Raw genomic sequence first — 23,067 nt, 5'->3', positions numbered from 1 at the left:
GACAAGTCTGCAACGTATTCTTTGCTTACACCTAAATGTATATCTGTATTTGCAGTGCACAAGTATACTTCCGCCATATTATACACTCCTTTGCAGTATGTGTAGATTTTTAACATAGTGTGCGTGTGTGTGTCTGCAACAAGTATACTTTGGCAACTCCTAAATATTCCTCTGTATCTGCATTGCACAAGCACATTTGACATTTTGTGGTGGTGCTGTAGTGTACATCTAGATTTTCACAATGTGTTTCTGTGTGTGTGTGTGTGGCTGTGTGTATATGTGTCTACCAGTGTGTATGTGTGTGTGTGAGTGCGTTCATCTTTGTGTGCGAGTGTGTATGTGCATGTGTGTGTGCCAGTACGTGTTTGTGTGTCTGTACAAACTTGTGCATCGCTAGTGTGATGTGTGTGTGTGTGTGTCTGTGCGTGCTTGTGTTTACTAATATGTGACATGCCCACAGCTATTATGCTGTTGTGCTGTGTGTCTCAGTGTCAGTGAGTGAGTGTGTGCATTTGTGTGTAAACGTATAAAGTCTGCACACTAGATGCTGCTCCAAAACTGATTTAATGCACAGATACACATATCCACATCCAGACACGGTGATCATGGGGTACCAAACAGCTATTGAAATGTTGTCAGTTGCAGCGGCCCCCATGATGGTAAACTTTGAACCTTTAAATCACAAGATATTGGCACATGTAGTCTTGAGATAGTGAAATATATAAGCTGAGGTGCCCTCTATGGACACAATTTCACAAAATCTGGTGTACATCTAAAGAATGTAGTAGCTGCTGAATTCTGATTGGCCGTTGACATTTTGTTGAGTAAGCAGATGTGGTCAAGTGTAAACATACCAAATTGCTTCAGTAGTTCTTCAGAAACAGAAATGCGTCAATAAAAGGGCCCCTATCAGTAGTGGCGGTCATAAATAATGTTTTTTCGTTGATTTGAGTCAAAAATGTTAAGTACACTGTAGAGACAAAAGCACCTTTACACCTACAGGAACTTTTATGAAATCCCATCCAGATCCCAGCATTTGTGATGTTGGATGAGAAGACCTGACACCTCCATTAATTCATCCCATAGGTGCTTGATGGGGTTGAGGTCAGGGCTCTGTGTGGGCCAGTCAAGTTCTTATACACCAAGCTCACACTAATCATGTGTCTTTGTGGACCTTGCTTTGTGCATCCTATGAAAGTACCCCACTTGAATTAACTGAGCTCTTCAGAACAACCCGTTTTTTCACAAATGTGAATTGTGAATGCAGATTGCATAACTAGGTGCTTAACACACCTGTGGCAATGGGTCTGAACGAAACATATGAATTCAGTGATGAAGACGTTTTAAGTGTCCCAATACTTTTGTATACATAGTGTATGACAAATGTTACAGCACACACACAAAAATTAAAGCTCTTCTTCAGATCAACCTTTCTGCAATTTCCACATAAGATTGCAAAAGAGTATCACACAGAGATCCCTCTCCACTTTCACCTGTTTATTCTGCCTGAGAATTCGGCAATGCAAGGTGCATTCACATGTCAGGCTACAAAGCACATGGGGAGAATCAGTCTGCATGTTTTTGAGGCAAATGATTTGGCAACTTCTTACCTATAAGTCCTTCCGTTTAAAAATCAGACTGCCAAAAATGTCTCAGGTGTGCCTGCATGACAGAAATTGCTACATGACTCTTTCAGATTTCTTTGATTTATGATTTTGTGGTATTTCCAGGACTAACTGGGTGGGATTAAAACCAGTATGTCCCGCAGCAGCATGAATATACTTCATTACAACTTTTTGTGCTGATGAATCAGCAGTCTTCATTTGTCTATAAAAATAAGAAGAATATGGCAAAACACTGATGCAGTTACGTCATGAAAAGATGTGCAAATAACAAAAACTGTCATTACATTACCATTTACAAAACTGTAAAAACAAACAACAACAAAAAAATCCCCAAAAGGCACAGCATTCTAGACACTCCAGTGATGTGGTCTTTGGCTCTATGGTCAGAACATCTACTCATTCACTAGAAAATGCACTATATAGGGAATAACTTTGTGTTTTTTATTCACTATAGTGCAGTGAATGAGTGGATGATGCGAACACAGGGCAGGAGAATTTGATTTGGTCTGTGTGAGGTAATATCATTCAATGTCATTCTTCCTCTTCCTGTTCCGGCAGGTTGCCCGGGCAAGGCTCCATAGTGACGGCGATGCCCATTCCACTCCGTCCAACAGGCATGTCTGTTATGTATGTCCATTCATTGCTCTCCGGGCAATAGCACTCCACACTGGACAAGAAGCCAGCCTGGTTAAATCCGCCTGATAAACATTAAAACTAACACTGGTCAGCATATTTCAAGTGTAAGAGGCAATTCAGATTAATTTCTAACAGATATAGTTATACACAACCCGAATTGCGAAAAAGTTGGGGCTATTTGTAAAATATCTATGCAACAGGACACTAATTTCGCACTACAGTGCCACATGACAGAATTCCAATAAAATATATATTTTGCTTAAACGTACCATGGTGGCAATATTTCAAACATTAACCAATGACATCCAAATGTAAGCCAGGCAATCAGAAACAGAAAACTGCTTAATTTCTTATAGCAGCGCAACTACTGTTAGCCCTTATGGTTTCCCCACCTCTGTCCACCCTTAATTTGCGCTTCAATGGAAATGAGTCTCGACCAATGCCTCCTACCCTTTTGGTGGTTAGGCCTATACAACAGGCTTATATCTCTATTTCAAACTAACATTTATTATCAGAGGTGGAAAAAGTACGAAAATATTGTACTCAAGTAAAAGTAAAATACCTTGATGAAATATTACTCAAGTACAAGTTAAAATACCGATCTGAAAATGTACTCAAGTAAAAGTAAAAAGTAGTTAATTTAAAATGTACTTTAAGTTAAAGTTACTTAGTTACTTTTTTTTTTAGGGGGGGGTGGGGTGGGTGTACCAGAACAACCAATTTTACCAGAGGCTTTCTAATGAGGAGATACAGCACTCAAAAAATCCTCATAGTATTGCATGGGGTTAGTTTGTAACGCCAATATGGCAGGGTTCTACACATATCACAACCCTTCCGCGGCAAAACGTCGACATGTGAACACATTGAGCCAATCATGTGGTGTGTTGTAAAATACATTGAGCCAATCATGTGGTGTGCTGTGAAGACATCGTGCCAAATATCTGTTGTGATCTCGCTGCTGGAGCAAGATTGGTGTCGTGAAGCCTTACGCTGCGCATTTCTGCGAAATAGATGCAACGACAAGTGCCCAAAAAAAAGTTGCAATATGGCTGCCGAGTGGAGGTACTTGCCTGATAAGGACGTTGAGAAATGAAGATCTATGTGAAAAATCACCGGAGTTCTCCTTTAAGTTTGAGCAGTAGTTGATTTTAAGTTAGTTCACAACAGATGATTGGCACGATGTCTTCACAGCACACCACATGATTGGCTCAATGTATTTTACAACACACCACATGATTGGCTCAATGTATTCACATGTCGACGTTTTGCTGCGGAAGGGTTGTGATATGTGTAGACAACAAACTAACCCCATGCATTACTATGAGGATTTTTTGAGTGCTGTATCTCCTTAAATCCTCATTAGAAAGTCTCTGGTAAAACTGGTTGTTCTGGTACCCAGATTCCAAAAATAATTCAGTGGAAATGCATGGATTCCAGTTTCTTCCAGTAGCAGCAACTGGAATCCATGCATTTCCACTGAATTATTTTTGGAATCTGATCCCCTTATCATACCTGTTCATTCTTACTCGTTGCTTTCGACTTATCGTGACTAAATTCAAGATGGCTGCAAACGCTAAACTTCGTGAAGATACTGTCTGTATAAATCGTCTTGTAAGTAAACTACCAGTGCTTTTTCAAAGTTCTCAATGTCTCGCTTTAAATGTCAGGGCCCCTCGAAGTCTACCAATGAAGTGTGGAGATACATTGAGTCTCGTAAATGGGTGTAAAACAGTGATTTATTTGCATGGCTAGCCCGATGCGAAGCACCACTATTGAAAAAAGCTGTTGGTAGCATCGGCTAACTAGCGCCAGATTTTGGAGTGCAGGGGACAAGCCGAGATGGGCTATGAGACATCCGTTCACACTCGGTATCATGTTTCAATACACTTTAGGTCAATATCACACCGGAATTCTCCTTTAAACTATGATAAGCAATGAATCAGGCACTTCAATAAACGTACAGTATGCCCAACTAGGCTACATTATTATTGTTATTATGTTCAACTAATGTCATAGATATGCAAAAGTTTCTTGTATTTACTCTGTTGATAAAATGTGCAATATAAATGAATGACCTCCCTGCCTGTGTGCTCTTCTTACCTAGTGCAAATATCCGGCCCTGGTAGACGGTGACGCCGTGGGCACTGCGGCAGTGTTTCATGGATGCCACGGGCTCCCACACGTCCTTCACTATGTTGTAGCGCTCCACGCTGCTCAGCTGTGTCCGCCCATCGTAGCCCCCAATTGCATACAGGTAGGAGTCCATACACACCAGACCTAAAAGAGGGGCATGTTTAAAACCTTGACGTCTAAGGGTGAAGCACTTTACACAAGCAGAGATTGTTTCTTTAGAGGTTCTATTTATTACATCAGTGGAGAAGGCTATCTGATTTGAATTCTTTTTCATTTCTTAATTTGCTTGAATTTGTTTTAGTCCTTGTTTTTGACTGTCCATAAAACTATTCATGTCTTTTAAATGACTAGTTATGAAGTTTTTTCTGAACTGACAAACATGTAAAACAAAGAGATAGTTCTAAATACCTCAATGTGTTTGTAACCTCCCTCAGAGTCCAAATGACTTTGTAGGCTACCTGTCAAACCTGTCTCGCCAAATTTCATTTCCTTATTGTTAAAAAAAACAACCGATATCTCTACAAGCTTTTGTTTTGATCGCTCAAGAAAAAGAAACACAGAAACCCCTTCAAAACACAGAATGGAATCAAAAATCATTTGAACACATTAAACCATTGTCAACAACAGTTAATGTTTTGGACAGTCGACATTAAGTTTGAAAAGTTTGTTTAAAACAACCAAATTCTCTCCAAACTTTTAGAGCTTGAAATAAGCAAGATAACTCTTTCTTAAACATGAGACAAATAATTTAAAATACTTGAGACTCAGTTACAGTTTATTTGAGAATTATTTGAGACTTCACATTTAGATGTTCCCTACAGGCCCAGGCTTGAACCCATGAACTTGCAGCGCCCCGGACTGGGAGGCATGCGTATCAGCACATCTGGGTGGGAGGAAGGATTACTCATTACACAGCAACTGTACCCACTGGCTACCACTACAGAGACGCTACAATCATGAGTCACACTCACCCAACCCGCTGCGCATCGAGTGCATGGGGGACACTTGTTGCCAGGTGTTGGTGTCGGGGTGGTAGCGCTCCACAGTGTTCCAGCGGTTCACTCCGTCAAATCCCCCCACCACGTACAGAGCCGCCCCACAGGTGGCCACGCCAGCTCCCAGCCGGGCCACGGACATGGGGGCCACAAACGTCCAGCGGTTGGTCTCAGGGTCATACCTGTTACAATGAGACAATGCACACAATCAACTGCCTGGTATTGTACACTTTAAAAGCCTCCTGAAAAATGTCTGAAGTTGGTCACTCATCAAAAGACAGTCAAGAGTTCACATAATATTAGATACTGTATTTATCATCATCATTTTCATCAGCAGCAGCAGCATTTATCATCATCATTATCATCTTCACCATCATCACTATATCACCATCATCATCATCATCATCTTATCATATATCATATCATATCATATCATATCATATCTTGTCAAGCATAGAAAGTTGTTCTGTCGTCTAAAATTGTCTTTTTAAGGCAACCCCCACTAGATGATAATTCCTCCATTCATTTGAATAAAGGCCTCTCTGTTCCTTGGAAAAAGCCTCCATTACACAATCTCATGGCGCCCTTGGATTTACACAGACTTGTATTTAATGCTGCACTGAACAGATTGGATTTACACAGACTTGTATTTAATGCTGCACTGAACAGAGCCCCTAAACTCAAGGCAACTGACCATAATGGAGCTAATTACTACATTCAGCATCCAGTCTATAGGAGGAGTCAGGTAAGGACTTATTCTGATGTGTAATGGTAAATGTAGTGGGCAGATCTGCATGCCAAATTGGCAGTGGTAGCCCACTTAACAGGTTTAAAGTGTTAGCCTGAGTTTATATCTGAGTCAATAGCTTGCTAGTGACAGACACTAATAGCACCCATGGGGTGTAGCGTCCTTGAGATTGAGATAGATAGATAGATACTTTATTGAGACCTTGAATCTCCCCTTGGGGATATCTATCTATCTATCTATCTATCTATCTATCTCAATCTGAGATGCTGCAAGGTTTTGTGTTCGAACCCAGGCAGGTGCAAGGCTGAGCTGCGCGTCAACAACATGCGGTATATGCATTCTTGAGATGGCTGATTATAAGATAGATTGTCTGTCAATTTAATTGACTGATCTGTGAAAAAAAATTTTTTTTTACTAATAACAACATTTATTACACTGTTGATTAGAGCTATACGCTATTACTAATGTTCGACTGCAACTTGTCTTGTTACAGTTTTTCTCAGTCGCTTTGGTGCTTTTTTCACATCACTATTAACATTTGCACAGCAGTTAGTGCATTTCTCAAAACAATTAGTGCAAACTGCAAAACCTAGTAGATAACCTGCAAAAGCACGTCACTTGCTCAAAATGGAAAGTCCATTCCTCAAAAGCAAGTATTTATGTCGAGGAAACTGCCAGTGTCATCAAAATGAGAAGTCTTGACACCATCGTTTATGAACAAGATAGTCAAATGGCTTTGTCATGTTTTCATTATGACAGTTAATGCTCTCAGTGTTTTCCCATGCAAAAAAAGGTCAGAACACGGTGACACTACCTGAAAATGCTCAAGACACTATACAGTACTTGTACATCCATTTGAAAACTACAGTAAAGTTACAAATTGCTGTAGTTAGGGTAGTAAGTGAGTACAAGACACTGAATATGTACGTTTCACAGTTTTACTGTATATGCTCTTTGCAATTCTACAGCATTGTGACAGAATTTGATAACTAGTTCACCAATTTTGTATGTAATGACTCAAGCAATGAAATTAAGACTATTAGTTTTATTGGGGACGACTATTCAGCATCCATAAGTATAGTTAATTTTGACTGACATGACAAAGCAACTGATACATGTTCAAAAGCATTTGCAATTTGTTCAGAGGAAGGAGAAATTGCTACTATGATGTGCACAAATGACTAAATGTTGTGGAGGTTGAACTAATAGTTATGAGAATTTTCATTCTGATCTGAGAAAAGCACCAAAATGACTGAGAAAAACTGTATAATCGGTTTTACATGAGTAGTTTGAGGTTATTTTGATAGCTGTTTCACACACTTAATCATAATAATCATAATCAATCATAATCATGATTATTTTGGTCAATATTGATATCTATATTGGCAGCCATACCTGCCAAATGAACACGGCCTTGACATTTATTGCACTGCCTTGGCACGGTGGTTTGTTCTCCTATTAAACATTAAGACGAATGTAGCACATACTTATTTGTGCCATTGTCCTAAAATCATGCACTTCTAACACCCTGGGACTAGATGTAGACTTTTGTAGAATATTGCTGAATCACTCTCACATCCTAATCTAAAGTCTGTTTTTATCCTTTCATGTTTTGGGAATCTTGTCAGTGCTATCCTGAGGCCAAACTAGGAGTAACCATTCCACTGAGACATAATCTACCTTTATTCTTACCTCCTACAAACAACCACCGAGACTAATACACTAAAACTGTTCATAACCATACCATACACACAGCCTACATTCCCATACAGATTATTTTCCCTTTGAACTGTCCACTGAGCAGTTAAAGCATTCTTTACAGGATTCAAATTCCTAAGTAGTGTCTGACCTTCACTGCTTTCAGCTTGTTAAGAGACCCAGGCTGTTTTGAACACATGCCATGAATCTTGCAATTACGAAGGAAGCCTGTGCTGTGTCTACATGCTGTATCCACTGAGCTGCGCAAAACACTATCCAGACACCTCACTGGTGAAAAGAGAGAGAATCTTAAATCTTAAATATACTCCATAAGAAAAGTGTTATGAAAGCACCGAGCCACTGGTGTCACGGTTGCTGGCAGGAGAAAAACAATAGCAGCATAATTCACCTTCCAGTGCTCACCCTCCCCGACAGAATTATGAGTTCAACTGAGGGGAAAAAACAACTTTTTTTCCTCTCTCTCCCTCTCTCTTTTTTTTCTTCCAGGAACACCCTGACTCTGACAGCGAGGAGAATAATGCCTGCCTGTGGGTTGTGAAACTAGCCTCGGGCATGTGAGTCAAGTGTGCTTTGTTGTGCCACGCAACGGCAGGGGAAACCCATCCTATCTTCACTCTGACCCCTTCCGAGAGTGCCCAAGTCAAAACACTCTCCAGGAGTGATGACAGATGTCACAGTCTCACCTCACACCTTATCTTTCACTGGCTACATCCACGCCATCAAGGCCAGCCAAAGAAAGAGAGAAATTGTGTTCTACCATATGGAGAACTAAGTGAGATTTGTGTTATGAAGAGGACTCTCTCTCTCTCCCCCTGTCTCTGTCCCCTGATCTAAACTCCATAGGAAAACAGTGGGGTGAGTCAAAGAGGAGAATGCACAAGTGTGGATCTAGGAATCTGGACGATCTGGGGAGATTTTGTAAAGCCAAACGGTCTTAAATCCCTTTCTTTGTATTATCCAACTTTATGGAGTGTCATAGGAGAATATTACAAGGTGTGTTATTGGCAAAGGGAGGCTTAAGAAGGTATTACAAGCAGGGGTGCCAATAATTGTGAGCAACATGTTTTTGTTAAAAAATATTTCTTTCTTTATGAGATTTTCCTTTTTCTCAAAATAAATTTGCTTCCCTTCAAGGTTGGATTTTTCCTAATTTTTTTCATTGTGAGATTACAATAAATCACCAACAGATTGTTTTTTATACTGTTTTTTAGTCAACTTTAGCAGAGGTGCCAATAATTCTGGAGGGTACTGTGTGTATATATATATATATATATATATTTTCAATAAAATAGTGCAGATTGACAGGAAATTAGCAGGAAAGAGAGACAGGGCTGGATCGGGAAATGATCACTAGTTTAAACTGAACTTCAGAAGGGGCAGGGGGGCTAAGTAAGTGCATGTTTTTTGTATATATATCATTTTGTTATTTCAATAGAATAGTGAAGATTGACAGGAAATGGACGGGAAAGAACGACAGGGCTGGATAGGGAAATTATCACTGGTTTAAAGGGACACCAGGCAAGCCTGATGCTTTTTCTCGATGAAACTCCCCCTCGCTCGGTCTGAAGCTCTTTTCCTTTTCTTTGCATCTTCCGTCAGGGGATTTCGCTGCTTCTTCGCCAGCTCTGCCATTATACACACGTTTGCAACAATCGCTAGCGTTTCGTTAGCCTGCCTCTGTGCTGTGGATGCAGGATATAAACTGATCCTGCTTCGGTTAGAAGATGCGATACACTGAACTTGCAAGTGGGATATTCTTCCTACAGGCAGTAGGGGCGGGCGAGAGAGTCTTCATTCGCCCTGTAATGAGTCATTTAACCATATACCAACTTACGAAGATAATTAACACGAAAACGTTGCCTGGTGTCCCTTTAAATCGAACTTCAGCAGGGGCAAGGGGGCTACGTAAGTGCATGTGTTTGTTTAAATATATATATATGTATATATATATATGTATATACATTTATATATATATATATATATATATATATATATATATATATATATATATATTACCTCAATAGAACAACAAAGACTAACAGGAAATCTGTGGGAAAGAGAGACAGGGCCCCAGTAACGTCTAGTGACACCTCTGCTCTGTAGCTCAGAATCTTGACACATTCAGTCAATTGTTGACAGCTCTCAGCAATTGGTGGGAGTGTCATCCACACTACTTGCCAAATGTCAGCTTCTTTCCTCCAACCCCAGTTGGCAGGACTCTCCATATTCATTTGATATATACTTGCCTGGCCCCAGATACAGGCAGCTTGATAGGTTGCACACTTCACATGCTGAGCAAGATATGCCCTTGTTGGTAGAATGGCATCATAGGACCTCTGCTTCCGTGCAAACAGGTCAAGTCTTGTTTCATCAACTCCATCAGCAGTGATGTTCTTTTGTACATTGCAAACTAGTAGCCTGGGCTTTTAGCTCAATTGTTAGCACGCTCTACTCCCAATCCGAGGTGTTGCTGTTCGCGGGTTCGAGTCCGGGCGTGTGCAGGGCTGAATCGCGCAGGTTCAACACAACGCAGGTTCAGTCTTGTTGTCATTATCTCGCAGGAAGCTTTTCCAGTTAGGTGGTACTTTAGTTTTGTCAGACACTCTACGTCTGCCACCCTTGCCTCATCTTGATCGTGTTTCAGCCTTTAGACTTGTATCTTTGGAATAACCTCTTACAGCATATTATTCAAACGTCACTGATGCCTTTGGAGACAATGAATAAACAAGAGAAGACTCATCCTTTGTCTGGAGGAGAAATAAGAGTTTCCAGAATGTTGACAAGCTTCGACTTCTGACCCATGTGGAGTTTTCCGGAATCTCTCAATGATACAGGGAAAGACTGGTTTAAGGTTTAAAACTGGTGGTCATGCTTAAAGAATTTGCTTCTTACGGTCACCTGTACCTGAGTCTGACTCTTGGCGAAAGAAGTCAGTGTTGTTTTTTAATTGGTTTGTAGAAGGAAGCTTAATCACCCAAACCATTGAAAAAGTCTTTGAAAGAAACCTTACCTTTCTCAAGATGAGGGCCAACAAGCTCAGCGGCACTAGGGTGTGCAATGGCTTTTGACTCTAGCGTGAGAAGATCTCTGGACTCCTCCTAAAAAGGGTTGCCCAGGTCCTTCATCACACCAAACAACTTCTGGACCTTGTCTGTGAAGGATTTCCGATACTGGTTAGTCTGTTCATGGTGTCGGATATCTTCACTAGCTATTTTGGTCTGAGATGCAGACTCATACTGAGAAACCAAATAACTAAACTCTGGTCCAGATACCATCCATCGCATTAGGGCTGATGGGTTCTCAGTTATTCCAATGGCACTACCATCACCTTTGACAATTGCATTGGCCTGTTCATGGGCTTGGTCAAAAGCCAATCCGGAAAACTCTTTGTGGGTCTTGTGGACCACAAAGTTCCCTTGCTGAAATTCATTGGCCAACTGGATGTGTTTGTTGTAAAGAGACCATGTCTCTAAGGTGTATGGAAAGCCATCTAACATAGTTGACATTATTGTTTGCAAAGAAGAAGGGGATGAGTGCAGACAATGTTTGACAATACAAAGTGAAGCTTGCTCCTCTGAAAGACCTGATCAAAGAGAACATCACCAATTGCATTGACATCACAAGCTCCCAGAATTGAAACTGTGGACTCTTCATCTGCCTCTTCTCACACCAGTCTTCCCAACTTAAAGAAGTTTGGCCTTAATTGATATTCAAGAGAGAGAATAAATTAGCCTGGAAAATCCAGACCCTGATAATCTAGAAAGATTAAGGGTCTGGCAAAGAACAATGTAATGGCCCAACTCGAGGGGCGGCAACAAGCATGCATTTAAAAATCTCACTGCACGCAATTGAATAACACTAGACCATGTTTACTCTGAATGATTTCGGACTTAGACGCAATCGGATAACACTACGACCAATGTGTACTGTCCTCCAACGTTGCAGCGCTGTCTTCATCAGTTTAGCTGGTTCCCTGGAATGTTGGGGTAAAAGTAACGTGCATCATTGCTCTTAGCCAGAGTGTCTCGCAGAGACAATTCCATTGTGCTCTCGCGAGAACTCTGGATTTCCAGGGTTAGAATAAATGATATTTGAGAGAGAAAGAGGATCAACGATATCTGAGAGTGAGCTTCGATAAACGATTTTCGAGTGCAGTCCAACTATTTCTGGCTGCCATCTTGGAAGCTAGCCTTGAAATCGATTTCTTTCTCTGCACCATTTATTTTGCCATGTTAAAATACATACAAATTGATGCCAATATCATGTAAATACGCCCAGCCATTAAAGTTCTACAGCAAAAACGTTTTTTTCTTACATTTGAGCTTGAAAAATGGCCGCCATGTTGGATTTTCAGGTGGCTAATATGCTTTCCTCAAAAAGTAGGTTCTAGTGATTATTTATGCCAATTTTGGTGCTTGTATCACAAAGTGAATGATTGTCCTGGAATATGGACTTAACCTGCCTCACTATAAGCACATTAATCCTGCAGAGGAGTTGCTGCTTACATCTCGTGACAGTGCATCTTCAGCTGTGCTTCATATGCGCCTTTCGCTATAGACCAAGTTTTTCTTGGTCAGTGGCGTAATGCTTTTTAGGCCTATCTGCGGACATGTAATTGGGCTATGGGTTTTCTACAGGAATTTATGTACAATGATTTTCAAATAACTGATTTAAAGGCAGCAACACAGTATGCAATTCAACCATAGCTTCTGACCTCTCTACTGTGTTGAGATGCCTGGATCCATGTGAGCCTCCCACGGCGTAGATGCTCCCGTCAATGACCCCGACGCCGACCCGATTCCGTGGTGTGTTGAGCGAGGCGTGCTGGCTCCACTGGTTGGTCATGGGGTTGTAACAGCAGAGGATGCCTGACTCATCATTGTTCTGCAGCGACAGGTTCCTGCCACCCACAGTGTAGAGGAGCCCAAACAGCACACAGGTCCCAAGGCCACTGCCCGGTGCTGGCATTTCGGCCAGCCGCAGCCACTTGGTCCGCACCGGGTCGAACGCATCCAGGGAGGCCAGCGACTGCTGCCGGTAGCCGCCGGCCACGTAGATGAGCTGCGTGCCGCGGTGTGGTGCCGGGGGAAGCGGCTTGCGCAGGGACATCTCCTGGAAGATCTTGGAGAGGAAGTCCTTGCAGGAGTTGGCCTTGCTCAGGATGGGGCAGTGCTGGAGCTGGCGCTTGAGGAACTTGGCCGGCAGCGCGTAGATGTGCACGGCCTTGAGCAGCGCGTGGAAGTACTGCGCCCGGTTCTCCACGTCCCAGTGGACCCACTCGATGCAGGCCTCGTACACCTCCACCTCACACAGCACCTTCAGGCTGTCCTGGCTGATCAGCTCCAGCAGCTGACAGTGGCTCAGGCTGAAGAACTCCTCTGCCTTCGTCACCTGCAGGGGTGAGGGGAGGAAGGGGAGGGGTGGCACACACAGCAGAGTAGACAATTGAGGAGAGGGGCTCTCTTCCAGGAAGTGCTGAAGATCATTTCAGTTCTTAGCATAGTAACAGAATGGGGATTGCAGTAATTACTGTAATCAATTACTGTAAAAACCATGGATATTTTAGGCTTTTGAAAAATGAAGGAACTGGAAGTAACAACTGCCGTATATGGATCAGTTGTGGGTGGACCTGCCCAATATTATTGCACATACTCTTGCACCTAGAATCTTGCTCCAATTTAAACCTAAGGGCTGATTCATAGTGTAAGCAAGCTAGATGAATGCATCCAGCTACGCAAGGAGGGTTTGGTGCGTAGTTGCCAAGCAAAATGTGTTTTCTTCAGTACACAAGACACAATCCTCTGGTGAATGAACTACTTGTCAATGTCTCATTGCTTCCTTATCAACTGGTACAAATTGTAAGAAGCTGTGATGTCAATTCAGGAGGTTCGGAAACATATGACACCAAGGACTGCGTCTCTTAACTACTTTTCAGTTGTTTGGTTATCCAATTCGAGTGTTTGGTGTGTTATCAGCTGCCATTGAATGTTCTAAACTTATCAGTGTCTGGTTGTTTGCTCATTGATTTGTACAAACTTACATGTTCCAGAGAAACACTTATCTTAGATGCAAGAGGGAGGCATGTCCCTCCTCTTTAGGTTTTTGTCTATGACTTGGTTTAAAATCTATATTCAGTAAATTAGATGGAAAATGAGCTATGATGTGTATGTCTATCAAGTGACAGCCTTTTGTCAGGGAGCATTAAGTCACAAATGTGTGTTGTACACACATCAATGTCATGTTTTATTGTTTTATGTGTTATTAGTAGATGAGCATGTTAGTTGCGGTTGTTTAGCAACCTAGCCAGAGTATGGATAGGCACACACACGCACACACACACACACACACACACACACACACACACACACACACACTTACCTCGTTGAAGTGTGTGTTGATGTACTCGCGGCAGTGCTTGTGCAGGTCCATGCAGCCGATCTCCTCAGCAAACCGGGCGATGCCAATGACATTGGACGACTCGAGGTTCTTGACCAGGAAGTTGCAGCAGGCCTTGGCCACGTCCTCCATCTGGTAGCGCATGGCAGCCAAGAGCAAATGCAGCACGCATTTCTCCCCGACAGTGATGCGCGACGTGTAGGCGAAGTCGATGAGCCGGCCCACCACCTGCGGACACACGTCCCTCAGGGTCACCTCGGACGCGTGGCACTCTCTGAAGTTACTGGTGAACATAGCTTTGAAGTACGGGCTGCAGGAGGCCAGTACCAATTTATGCACCTGGAGTGGAGAAATGGTCATGATGTTAGGAAGATACAGATCTGGATTCACAACAGGTAATAAATACCAATGGGTCATTCCACGCCAACTCAGCCACCCATGTACATGACACCTCTCAGATTTTGCTGAAAAGCGGTGAAAATAGGCCTTATGTTACCAAACAAAGCAATCTGAAGTTTCAGGTCAATATCTTATACGGTTTGCCCATGGCGTCCATTTGAATTTCGGGTGCCACGGCCCTAATTGACATATTGGAATTTCACATTTTATCTTTTGGCATTTTTGGAAGGCCATAGCGTCTGTTCTATTAGTGGTAGAAAGCTGAAAACTGGTAGTTCATTGTAGCCCGTACTACACAATTCTGTTTGGGTGAGAGGTGGGTCACTAAAGTCTTAAAAAATGTTGACGGCATGTGATTTTTCACTTTTTGGGTGGCTGTAGCGATTAATGATCATATTTATTCTAAACAGGATTATTTGTTATATTTGGGAACTTTGCTCTTGCCAAAATGAATTTAAGGGTTATGGTACCACTGGTGGGGATTTTATAAGGGTCCAAAAAAAACCTCCAGCAGAGGTGACTTTTTTGGAACCCCATATTTGGACCCCCAAATGACCATGTGGGTAGGATGATCCTAATGGGATTTATACCAGATAAAGATACATGTTTGTTCTTTCTTTTAATGAAATAAAACTTTTGACTATGAAGCTCCATAATATTGATTTTATTCTTCAAAGTGCACCATTCTGAGCATTTTTTTCCGAAGTCTGGAATGTAGATTAGGGAGAATTTAGTGATGATAAAGCATGAAAACAGTGGAAATAACTTAGTATTATGCTAAGTGATGGCAAACAATTACATATTAAGACTAAGACTTAAAGATTAACCCCTTATCCCCCATGAAAGACACCCGCCATCAAACTTTTAAAAAGCTAAATAACAAGAATGTTACATAACACTACAAATAGAAGGGAGTTTGTCCTTGCCCCTGTCACTCTTCAAATAAAATGTAATTGAAAATTAAATTGAATATTGTCTTTAACTATTATCCAAGAAGTTGTGGAAGCAGTGACATCATTTTGTCATGGTCCTTTTGGTGAAGTTTGTATTGGCGAGCACTGCGTCCATAGATGTCTGGCACACTGACACAACAAATGATATTTTTGTGTCAGTGTGCCAGACATCTATGGATACATAGATAACACACACTCACTGCTGTAATAAGTCCTTATAATCTCCTTGAATTGGAATTGCATTGACGAGTAATTTAACGTTTTGATGCAACTCGTATACACAAACAGAATGCATCCCTGAACTGGCAGACACCATTTTGGCCGAAGTTCACAGAACTTAAAGAAACAAATTTTGTCATTTGCATGTTCCTTAAAAGCTAAGTAAGGTTGACAAGGAGAAGCCTCTTTTGCATTTGAACTTTTTCTCCATTCACCTTTATGGATACAAAATCCTTTTTCCCAGGGCACATCCTTGAATAGTCATCAGATTGATAAAAGTTAAGAACATGGTTAACCAGTTCTTTTGAAAGCTCATGGCCCTTTCTCACTTGGGCTTCCGATAGGATTCCTTTTTCCTCCCTCATTTTTTTAGCTTGTGCAGCCACCCACCTGGTGACACCAAATTCCCCTGCAGCCCGGCGAACACTCCAACTTTCAGGAGCTAATGTAACAAGTTTTGTTCTTTCTCGTCGGGTAGCAGTTGCACATTTTTCTTTAATCAGCAATTTGAGTGTCTCCCATTCTTTACATCTATCACACTCCTTGGTTTCTGATTCAGATAAACTTGAGATGGTACATCCAACACAAGTGCAACTTTAACTTTTGCAGCTGAGTGAATGTCTTGCAATTTACGTTTTCCGTGTCCAATTCGCCTCTCTACAGCTACAGGTTTTACAGGAGAACAACCTAGAGTCAAACAACTTGAATCCAGGGCTTGCTGGTTCATGACCTTGCATTCAAATTCCTCATCCTTTATGATTGATGTTGTTGGTTCATTAGCCTCCATCTTCTGCAACAACATGTTATTACAGTTGTTGCAAATCTTCTGCCCAGGCTTTGCTTTTAAGCTTGTCGCCTTGGCTTCATCTACTACCCTCAGGTTATCTGAAAGACCGAAAGGTATTGATAAGTCTTTGGAAATACAATCAATCCAAGAACACCAAGAGGGCCTGAAAAAATACCATTGTTCAACATGAAACAGGCAAATGATGAGAAGGAAATCTGCATATTTTAAAAAGTAAGTATGTTTTGTGCTGGTGATATGGGTCACGGCAAGCTTTCTGCAAACTTTCATACCTGGTCAGGAAAGCCTTTTCATGGTGAAAACATATGGTATCCCCATTTTTAAGTGGAACACCACTTCGCCACTCCAGCAGTCTTTTTGCATCAAGAGACAAAAATATTTTGTCTCTTGATGCAATGTGTCAAATATAGCTGCAAGCAGCAATGTGGGGGCCAAGCAGTGCGCTATAGCAGGAATGGAGTTGCCATGGCATCAGTGTTGTGCGTGAATGAGTTCAAAACAACGTTGATTCTGCCTCATTGAACACGCTCATTTTTCTACCACTATTAGAACGTGAACGCTTGAACTGAACGCAATGTAAGCACATTTTTAATAAAGAACTTGAACGTGAATTAGTTCACATTATGTGTCATGAACGGCAGACATCACTGTAAATGAGCGTTGGAATTTGTTTTCCATTGAAAACTGAGTGACATCTGTTTTCTCTTTTTTGAAACGCAACGAGAAAGTTCCTCCCTCCTGTATTCTCGCTGGTGCCGCTTAAATCATGTATCACCAGACAGAAATGGTTTTGACATTGTGTGCGCAATGCATTGCGGGCAACGTAGTGTCCGGCTGAGAATAGTTGAATAGCATACTGGCTTCCGCACAACGTTACCCGTGATGAATTGCAGCAGAGCGGGGTAGGCATAGCAACGCCACGCAGCAGGCAACGACGAGCCTTGCCGGAGGGCTGGAGGAGCGAGAGAGAGACAGACCAATGACGAGAGTGAGAGAAAGCGCTGCAATTTAAAAAAAAAATGGCTAGTGGAAGTGATGGCACGGAGACTGGTCTACCTTGTCTGTACTGCTGCAAGTTTCATCACCTGGTAAGAAACCGACAATTGCAGTGTCATGAGCAAATGTCTACAATGAGCAGCTTCAAAGAACATATAGTGATTTCTAGCTCGTAGTGTGAAAAAAAGTATTTATTTGAATATCTCACGAAAAAAAGTAAAATTAACTGAACTTTGAACTAGTTCAGAATTAAAATTGTGAACTTTGAACGTGAACTGTTCACTTTGAGCATGTATGAACTGAACTTGAACTAGTTCAGAAAAGCTGTGAACTGGCACAACACTGCATGGCATGAGCAAGCACTCACAACAAGTTTGATTGCAATTGGATAAAGAATGGCTGAGAAATAAGCTCATTTACTTTGTTATAGTGCCCCTAGAGGCGCAAATTACACCAATGTCCTTGTGCGTTCTCAGAATCAGCTACCGTGTCCCTGGACTTCATACACCAAAGAGTTGCTGAGATGTGAGCTCAATTTGTCTATCACAGCACCCCTAGAGGCCAAATGAGACCACTTTCCTTGCATGTCCTCACAATCAGCTACTTTGTCTCTGTATTAAGTTTGGACTTCATACATCAAAGCGTTGCTGAGATACATGCTCACTTCCTGTATTGCAGCGCCCCCTATAGAGGCCAAATGATGCCAATTTCCAAGGGCGTCATCATAATCAGGTAACATGTCCTTATACCAAGTTTGGACTTTGTACCTGAAAGCGTTGCTGAGATACAAGCTCACTTCCTGTATTGCAGCGCCCCCTATAGAGGCCAAATGATGCCAATTTCCTAGTGCGTCCTCACAATCAGATACCAAGTCCCTGTACTAAGTTTGGACTTCATACATTAAAGCGTTGCCGAGGTGTTAGCCCACTTCCCGTTAGTCGGCATCGTCGCCATGTGTGATTGGCTGTCACGGGCAAATAAACTTGAAATTCAAAAATCTGACAAGTATCGTTTGTGCGGCTCGGGCAGAAGATCATCTCCCCCAAGTTCTGTGAAAATCGGATGAAATTTGTAAGCGCTGAAACTTTTCGTAGAGTTTGGACTAAATCCAATATGGCGGAGGTCCAATATGGCGGAAAGTGACGGGATAGGAGTCGATGAACTCGGGATGGTCCAAGGATTCAGACGATACCTGAATTGTGAAAATCAGACAAAAGAGTCAAGGATCACACGCATGAACGCATGTCCAGCATTGAACTGGTGGTGGCGCTAGAGTGTTCAATGTATATTCATAAAAATTGCTGTGAGTGATTGGGACAGTGTCGTGACTAATGGTATCGAGTTTTGTTATGTTAACTCAAAGTACCACAGAGATGTTAGTCCACTTCCTGTTTGGCGGCTTCATCACCATATTTGATTGGCTGTCACGGGCAAACAAAAATGAAATTGAAAAATCTGACAAGTATTGTTTGTGCGGCTCGGGCAGAAGATCATCTCCACCAAGTTCCATGAAAATCGGATGAAATTTCTGACCACTGAAACTTTTCGTAGAGTTTGGACTAAATCCAATATGGCGGAGGTCCAATATGGCGGAAAGTGACATAATAGGGGTCATTGAACTTAGGTCGGTCCAGGGATTCCAACGGTGCCTGATATGTGAAAATCGGACGCACCGCTCAATGGTCACATGACGTGAATGCAATCCAGGTTCGACCCATTGGTGGTGCTAGAGTGTTGGGTATAGAGTTCTGGAATTTGGTGAGAGTGATCATGGGACAGTGCTGAATCAGTGTGCCAAATTTCATAACTTTAGACCCAGCGGTTCAATTTTCGGCCAGATTTTGACCTGTTGGTGGCGCTAGATGGCTGGATTTAGAGGTCCGTAAATGAGTGTGAGTGGTCAGTGGAGTGTCCTGAAACTTTCTGCCAAAAAATCTGCACTTTTTAGCCAGGCGTTCTATGGGCTGCCATAGACTCCAATGGCGGAAGTGTAATAATAGGAAAAGCTAGTAACTCAATAGGTGCCTTCGCAGCTTCGCTGCTTGGCCCCCAATTACGGCCGTGGCACCCGAAATTCAAATGGACGCCACGGGCAAACCGTTTGAGATATTGACCTGAAACTTCAGATTCCCTCCTTTGGTAACATAAGGCATATTTTCACTGCTTTTCAGCAAAATCTGAGAGGTACCATGTATATGATACCCCGATTTTGGCTGTTTTCACTTGGAATGACCCCAATGGGATGGCAATGAAATTGGTCTCTGCCAAAACTACAGTATATCTATAAACCTTTCTGGATAAAGGTACTGTAGAACCATCATGTTCCCATTATAACCCATTAATTAAGCTACACCATCACAACACATAGTATTGCTTTAGTTAGTCCAAGCTGTAACACTAAAAACAGTATGGCTCCAGATAGCAAAAGAAGAAAATATGTTATTTTTTATTCTATTAATGTTTATATTTTATTCTGATGAGCAGAAAACACAAAAGCATGAGGAATGTGACATCTTTGGAAATCATAAGAGCATATTTTATTTTCCAACATTATTTTAAAAGTCACCTGTTCATTTTACAGCACAGGACACCTACCTTGAAATCCACAACTTTATCCTTGTAGGTCACATGAAGAACCAAGTCACATAGCATGTCATGTCTGCGAAACTCATCCATGATCTGCATAGCTCTGGTGGGGTGGCTCTCTATGGTGTAGTCCAGATAACCATGGCCTTTCATAGAGGGTACAGCAATGGCTGAGAAATCCTCATCTTTTGTCGGCCTCTTCTTCCTTGGGCATATCATTCTCAGTGCATACGTGTGTTCTGTGTTTCTTTTTTAAATACTTTAAATGGTTTGAGGAAGTGAAGTGTTTTGCAGTGAACGGCCTCTACCCCCAGCTGAGGGTTAGAGCCTTAAAACGACGTGCAGATAGAATGAAAGACATGCCTCTCATTGCGGCTCACAAATCCAGCTAGTCGGGAAGACCCACTGAATCCCTGGTCCATCAGGAAGGCATTCATGACAAAACCCAGTGATTTAAAGAGCACTCATCCTCTGTCTCTGTGGTGGCGGTGGGAGCTGCTCCTCATTTCTTTGTCCCCTGGATTAGGAAGAACTGAGAACTTGAGAGTAGTTTAAGGTGGTTTAAACACGTGTGCCAGCAATGCAGGCACTGGCTTGAATCCACTCCTAACTCTTCAGATGTATCTCCAGATGTATCTCCGCTTTTCCTGAGGAAGAACTATTCCATTGGCACTTCCACGTTTCTCCGTCGGAGTAGAACGTTATCTGCAAAAGATTGTGAAACATCAGAGACTGATGACAGAATACCTTATCTCCTACTCAATTACTTCCCTGTGCAAGTCCATATTTCACTTTGTGTCAATCAGTGCTCTTGAGCAGTCTCTGTCCGTACACCAGAGAGAGCATTTGTTTCGCTGTTAGAAAGTCCTCACCCTCCCACCACCCCTAACCCAGACAGATTTACGGGGCAGCCGTGGTCTATTGGTTAGCTCTTCGGACCTGTAACCGGAGGGTTGCCGGTTCGAACCCTGACCAGTAGGCACGGCTGAAGTGCCCTTGAGCAAGGCACCTAACCCCTCACTGCTGGACGCTCAGCTTGTTGTCCCTGCACCACGGGTCAGATGGTCGACCTCAACCTGTATTGAGTCTCGTCATTTGGTGATGAGACCCACCAGAGTTGTGTCACAGCAAATTTCACTATGTGATTGTTGCTGTAGGTTGCGGTGCAGCTGTTGATGCAGGCAACACGCTCACTGCGTCGGGATTAGTGTGTGCTTCACCTCACTGTGTGTATACTGTGTGCTGTGTGTGTTTCACTAATTCACGGTTTGGGATAAATGCAGAGACCAAATTTCCCTCACGGGATCAAAAGAGTATATATACTTATACTTATATTATATATATGTGTGGGGTTCAAAAAAGGAGGAAAAGGTGTTACAGACGGTAACATTAATACAATAACAACATTTTAAGGATTGAGAGTGATGTTAACATCTACAGCTGTGAGCGTGCACCCAATAAATTCTTGCTCTTTCACTTCCTCATTGTGACATTGGCAGTAATAAGGTGGTATTTTACAGAACACACACACACACACACACACACACACACACACACACACACACACACACACACACACACACACACACACAGCAGTCCAACAACAGTTATTTCAGTCATTACACTATATCTGGTTTGGTCATATGTTGCATAACCACAGCTGACCATGGGCCAAGACCCTGTACGATGTTTGTGTTGCATAATGCTAACTTCATTGCCACCCCCACCCCAACCCACTCCATATGCCATGAGCAATGATCACAAGACAGAAAACATCCACTTCCTCTATCAGGGACCCTTTCAATAGGGCCCCTCTGTTCTCATAATGGTGCATTGTTTTGAGCACTCACACAAACTTACTTGTTGATCTGGGATTACATGCCACATCCCTTACATAAACATTAACCCAACTCTGAAACTTTCACTATGTATATTATGAGACAGAAATGAAACTACAGTAGGCCTATGTGTAGCTATTGCTGAGGATAAGGTGCACATAGATATTGAATAAACATTTATGTTAAACTTCACCCCTGCAGCAAATGTCAGGGAAACTGCCAATGAATCCAAATAACTTCAGTTGGCTGCTCAGTTTGCTGACTTTGGTGTGTGTCATCCTTTCACATGACATGACAATTTCTATCAGTAAACAGAGTAAGCCATTGATTGCTGACAGTAACATTTTCCTAGCAATGAGCAGGGTGGGACAAAGGTTGGTTGGCATACAGTCATGAAAAGAGGGCGGTGATGAGCACAAGATGAATCACTCCAAAAGTATTAGCAGCGCTGTGATAGAATACATACTATGCCATTTAAACTCACACGGGGGAGCAAGAAAGAACAAGCCATATCTTTAAAAAAAAAAAAAAATAACTGCACGATTAACTGCATAACATAGCCTAATTCACAAGTAGCCTGCGTGGGACACTGATTCCTGCGATGGGACACTGCATGAAAGTGTCAGTCGCCTAATGATTGTATGTTCGTTTCACTATATTAATACAAAAAGAAAACATTCTTATAGCCTACAGAGCAACACACATATCCATGTCAGTTCACAGGGTTCCCTTTGTAACCTACCCAGTAAAGGATAAGCTACCCTATCTGTCAGATTTAAATCTAACCCCTTTCATCACTGAGTCCCTTCTCCTCACCTGTAGACAGTGGTCTTTCAGTGGAATAGCAGGCACTTCCCTCAGCGGGAATAGTGTAGATCGAAGAAAAGTAAACTGCTCGAGCTGTAGGCTATGTTCCGGCAGAGCAAAATATTCGACTTCCACAAATGTTTTTGTTCTCAATGTACGTTGCGCAGGAGAAGTTAAGGACCCAGAGTGAGGCCGCGTCGCCTTCCGTCTGT

The 23,067-nt window shown here is 42.2% G+C and overlaps 1 protein-coding gene across 1 annotated transcript; it reads right to left on the bottom strand.

Moving 5' to 3' along the window:
* Positions 1 to 545: 545 nt before the first annotated feature.
* Positions 546 to 23,067, bottom strand: keap1a (kelch-like ECH-associated protein 1a). Its single transcript, XM_048252654.1, has 7 exons — positions 22,865 to 23,067; positions 20,220 to 20,915; positions 14,235 to 14,591; positions 12,571 to 13,247; positions 5,366 to 5,571; positions 4,362 to 4,538; positions 546 to 2,323 (listed from the first exon to the last, which is right to left on the bottom strand). The coding sequence occupies exons 2-7, from the start codon at positions 20,427 to 20,429 to the stop codon at positions 2,157 to 2,159; spliced, it is 1,794 nt and encodes a 597-aa protein (XP_048108611.1). The 5' UTR covers positions 20,430 to 20,915; positions 22,865 to 23,067; the 3' UTR covers positions 546 to 2,156.

The sequence above is a fragment of the Alosa alosa genome, chromosome 1, assembly GCF_017589495.1.
Source record: "Alosa alosa isolate M-15738 ecotype Scorff River chromosome 1, AALO_Geno_1.1, whole genome shotgun sequence".
Classification (NCBI taxonomy): domain Eukaryota; kingdom Metazoa; phylum Chordata; class Actinopteri; order Clupeiformes; family Clupeidae; genus Alosa; species Alosa alosa.
Note: the sequence above shows the minus strand (reverse complement) of the source record. Positions and strands in the feature narration are given on the sequence as shown.